Source organism: Octopus bimaculoides, chromosome 4, assembly GCF_001194135.2.
Source record: "Octopus bimaculoides isolate UCB-OBI-ISO-001 chromosome 4, ASM119413v2, whole genome shotgun sequence".
Taxonomy (NCBI): Eukaryota; Metazoa; Mollusca; class Cephalopoda; order Octopoda; family Octopodidae; genus Octopus; species Octopus bimaculoides.
In genome coordinates, this window is record NC_068984.1 from 134,401,149 (window position 1) to 134,406,334 (window position 5,186).

The 5,186-nt window shown below is 28.8% G+C and overlaps 1 protein-coding gene across 7 annotated transcripts in view; it reads right to left on the reverse strand.

The window, feature by feature from the left end:
* Positions 1 to 5,186, reverse strand: part of LOC106880165 (neurexin-3) — a 359,785-nt gene that overhangs the window by 198,655 nt on the left and 155,944 nt on the right. For 6 of the 7 annotated variants that reach the window (XM_052967515.1, XM_014930008.2, XM_014930006.2 and 3 more), the window contains exon 6: positions 3,068 to 3,094. The exons of the other annotated variant lie outside the window; for it this stretch is intronic. In XM_052967515.1, the coding sequence (XP_052823475.1) occupies positions 3,068 to 3,094 (27 nt within the window). The remainder of the gene's footprint in view (positions 1 to 3,067; positions 3,095 to 5,186) is intronic. 7 annotated transcript variants of the gene reach the window in all.

Here is a 5,186-nt window from a genome sequence, read left to right on the forward strand (position 1 = left end):
GAGAGAGAGAGAGAGAGAGAGAGAGAGAGAGAGAGAGAGAGAAGGATGGGGACAAACAGAGTCAGAAAATAATGATCGTGATGATAATACAAATTACTGAAATTAAATCATATTCTCTGCTCACCTTTCCTTTCTGTCTACTTGTTTGTACTTATATTTCAGTCAACCACCCTATCTATATCCATATACACACAAAAGCAGAGAATTGATAAGATTTTAGATAACTTAAAAGAATTGATAGGGATGAAAAAGAAGATCAAGAATAATAATGATGACAATCACAACCGACTGAAAGATATGACTTTTACTACATTTCTTACTGTGGTAACTAATTTACAACCTAATTAAAATATTTTAGAGAGTAAAACAATGATGAGTAAATATTCATAATTGTTATGATTGGGTTGTAAAAATATTTTTGTCTTAGTGATATGTGCAATAACCATATAAACCAGTATTCAGTTCATTTGATATCTAAGAAAAAGACCAGAAAACTTTTTAGCTACATGAGCTGTTAAGAATGCGTTATCGCAGGTTTAGGAAAAAATATTCTGAGTCACTGGAAAGAAAGATTTTACATTTCCTTTTGAAATCTGATATAGTTCAGCTACTAACAATGCTTCCAATAATTTGGAGCCAATATTTTTTTTATTTATTTATCTTCCTGTGTCCATTGGAATCTAATTAGTATGAAGTGTAAAGATTAAAGTGTCACTCTTTAGGAGAGATCATGGAGAAGAATATTATAAAATGGAGAAAAGTATTAATAATCCGATCACTATGTGTATTGTTGAAAATATTTTCTTATATATTAATGCTGAATGGGATTAAAATTATCAGTGTTTCATATTAGTACAAAATGACAGCTTAAACATAGAATGAAACTATGTCATTACTAGTTGAAAATAAGAAATAACAACATTTGTGATTTTAGGTGCTTATCTTCATGTATTCAAATCTTGTCACAAATACTGTATTGAAGGTGAATAATTCTGCATGTCTTACCCAACCCAAATTCCAATATGTTCTATTCATAGAGCATGGTTCTTAAGCAGTAAGATAGGGTTTAAACAATCAAAAAAAAAGTAATGGACGTAATAAAATGAACAAAAGAAAGACAGAAACAATGAGAAAGAGGGAAGAACTATTAAACCATTAAAATTTCACTTAAAATACAATTTTCATAATTACTGAAAAAATAGTTACAAAAGTGAAATCTATCCAATGTACATATATATTCACAACACTTGTGAAAATGCATATATATAGTACATATATACATACAAATACATTCATCACTTTTTCTAAGTGTGTGTATTTGTATGAGTATGAATAATGATAAGCACATACACTATCATATATATATATATATATGTGTTACATCATTTTATATAACATCCATGAGAAGTTTTTATTTTATAAAAGGCTATGACTTGAGTAAAAGGAATATAATTTATTTATTTTACTTATGTGCACATTCACATACTGATGACCTCTATTCTGAGTTGTTTTCACCTTTCTTTCTTGCTGATATCATCTGTGGTATTCTACTTCACGTAACCCTGGTTGTGATTGAAATCTTTTCTCCTTAGTACTATGATTATATCAGTCTTTAGATTTTACATCTCCATAAAGAACACAGATAGATAGATAGTTTGATTCTTCTAGCAAGAAACAGAAAACATTTATTCAACTTTCAGGTGTAAGTTCACTGCAAGCTAACTGTGTACTAAAAGATAACTTTTGCTGGCAATGCCGAAATCACAAATGCTTAGTTTGTGACAGTACTAATGGCTTCCTTAAATTTCAAACAATATATTTTAATTTTATATAAAAAGGTAAAATAAATGTAATCAAAGAAAGATAAAACTCGTAATTTTTTATTATCACATTGCAGTATGTGTGTATTAGTGTGTTTCTGCATACATTTAGGTCTCTGTATAAGATAGGAAATAGCACCTTTTGAAAAGATGAAGTGATGTTATGAATCTGAAAGTTTTTCTATAGGATTTGAAAATGAAACATGAAGAAATATTGTATCATATTTATATATATTATCTAAGATATCTTTGAAAGCTGGCTTGGTACCCAATGATTGTTGGCATTCCACACAGTCATTGTTGCTATTTTGCATTTCTCTTTTAATTCCTATTGATATCACATAGGTTTTACCTATACTTACCGATATAAGTAACATACTTCATACTTATTCAAATGCAACTGTTGATATCTCATATATTTTCAAGTTATGTCTAATTACATTGTTGGAATTCTGCAGCTTGTACAACACTGACTAAAAGGTCAAATATCTAAAATAGCATATCTAAATGACAATTAGTCTTACAGATTTCAAGACAACTCCGACCAGTATTTCTACACTATACATAGTTTTTATGTGAAATCTCTATTAGATGTATACAGAATTCATTGAATTATTTCCTTATATACTGCTTAGGTTTCTTTATATGTGTGTATATATATATATATATATATATATATATATATATATATATGTATATATATATATATCTGTATGTTAATAACATTTGTTAGATATAAAAAAGAGAGTTGTTTTACGTTTGTATTCATATATATATGCATGTATATATGTGTTGTATGTATGTGTGAACAATTTTTTTATTGTCTGTCAGTGATATCAAAGGGCCTGGTGTATTATTATATGTTATTCCTTAATCAAACCAAATCTGTACCTGTCAAGCATGCATAATTAACAAGGCAGGAAAAAAAAGATATATATTGATATATAGATATGCATGTCCCAAATATAAAATGAAGTCAGATCAAAAACTAGCACAAACATGAGCCTAACAAACAACCAATCATATTACAGGATTGCACACAAGCAGCCACTGCTGACTAACATAACAGCTGGGCATGTCAGTATTCCAGGCAGAAAGATATGCACATACACAGAAGACAGATAAAGGAGTAAAATATTGAAAGGATATATGTATATAACAAGAACAATTTCCCAATGTCTAGCTAGCATTTGCAATTCATGCTTATTGTTTATCATTCACATGCCACTTAGTTTGTAGTTACTTACAACGAACAACCCTCTATCCTTCGCAAGCTGTGCAGTAAAATCAAATACAGGTGATTTTATAAATGTGTGCATACAGTTACAGAAGAGGAGAAAGAGCTAGAGTTTTAAAGAGTTTGAAGAAAGAGTCAGTAACAATGTCAGAAACAATGTCAATGACAGAAAAGTGTTTATATGTGTATCTGTGAGTGTGTGTATGCATGTGTGTGTATGTGTGAATATGCATACACACATAAATAAAGATAAAGACAGAAAGAGATAGAAAGTAAACTAGAAAGAGAGTGAAAGCCTGCGAGAAAGATTTGTCAAATGACAGTGAGGAGTGTTTAGAAAGAAATGAATTCAAGGTCTATATAAATGGTCAACATACTGCCAAACAGAACTTGAAAAATAATCGCATTCATATGCAAAAAGGAAATGATAGACACACAGATAGAAAAAAGATAAGGCATCCAAATGCAAAACAAAAGGATAATTAGATATGAATATATGGTTTATATGTATTTACATATATGTATATATACATATGTGCATGTATTAGTAAATTATATTAAATATATATATAAATATATACACTACAAAGTATATATATTTAAATACATAATTGTATATAACTTATTATGCATATACACATGAATATATAGCTATGTAATTAGATGGGAGATAGTCCATTTGAAATGCGCATGAGCAACAAATGAATAATGCATGCATGTCGGACACTTATGACAATATGAATTGATGTATAACACTGGAGACAATTTCATTGGAAAATGTTGCACACTGATGATATTAGAGCTGAAATCTGATTATATTTTGCTAACTGTTGACCTTTGTATGGAAGCAGCTAATTCTAGATTGATAATAAAATGTTTTAATCATAAATATATATACTTTCACTGATAATTGTAAGTAAACAAGTAGAAAATGTGGGTTGAATAAAATGTTTAGTGAAAAAAATATGTGAAAGGCTAGTGCAAGCAAGTTCAACTCTAAATATTTTACTTGTATACTTCGTGGAATTTTCTTACACAAATTCCATAACTTCTATACATAAATGCGTAATGGACTTTACTGTTAGTACAAGTATATTGGTATCAGTGTATTTGTATATTTCTTTGAATGCATGTATGAACAATACATTTATGTACCAAACATAGTAAATTGTGTATGTGAGATACAGGAAGAGAAAAAGAGGGAAGAGAGAGAGAGGAAGAGGAAGAGAGAGAGAGAGAAAAAAAGAGAGAGAGGAAGAGGGAGAGAGAGAAAGAGGGAGAGAGAGAAAGAGGGAGAGAGAGAAAGAGGGAGAGAGAGAGAGAGGGAGAGAGAAAGAGGGAGAGAGAGAAAGAGAGAGAGTAACATAGAATGTGTGTATTTATGAATGTGTTTCAATGAGAAACTAATATTGAGAAAATAATTTAATTCTGCAGTGTAGATTATAATAGGGAGTTGTCTTCATAAAATATATTTCTTAAATGGTAGAGTAAAACATGAAACTATTAGAGACTGGTTCTAAATAATAATTACAATGTTGACAGTTTAAAAATTCCCAGCCCAGCCATACACACAAAACAGCAAAATTAAAGAAATTTCTAAAAATTCTTATTCAAATACATCATAAAACTACAAATTTTCTAAAGATTGTCTCATATATAGTAAGACTAAAAAATATCAATAATTCTGAAAGTATATGGAAATGTTTTAATCACTAATGAAACTGGAAAAATTATTCTTCGGGGAAAAGAATGGATACATTCATTTTTACTGAAGTTCTGTTTTTTTTTGTGTATACTATATTTTTTCAGCCCTAAATATTTGATACAGAAAAGACTACTTAACACATTTCATATCTGTTAACTATTTCTTTTACATGTCAGTTATTTACAGGAGAAAGTGTGAATAAATTAACTCAATTTTATAAATATTTTTTAAGATAATGAAAGTAAGTCTAGATATATTTATAGGTCACTAATAAAATATTTTAGTAAACTAAGTTTGGAGGAATGGTTATAAAAACAAAGAAAACAATAAAATATTAATATAATCTTCAGAGTGAATTTTATCATAAACAGAGTGTGTGTATGTATGTATATATATATTATATATACATATACATACATACATA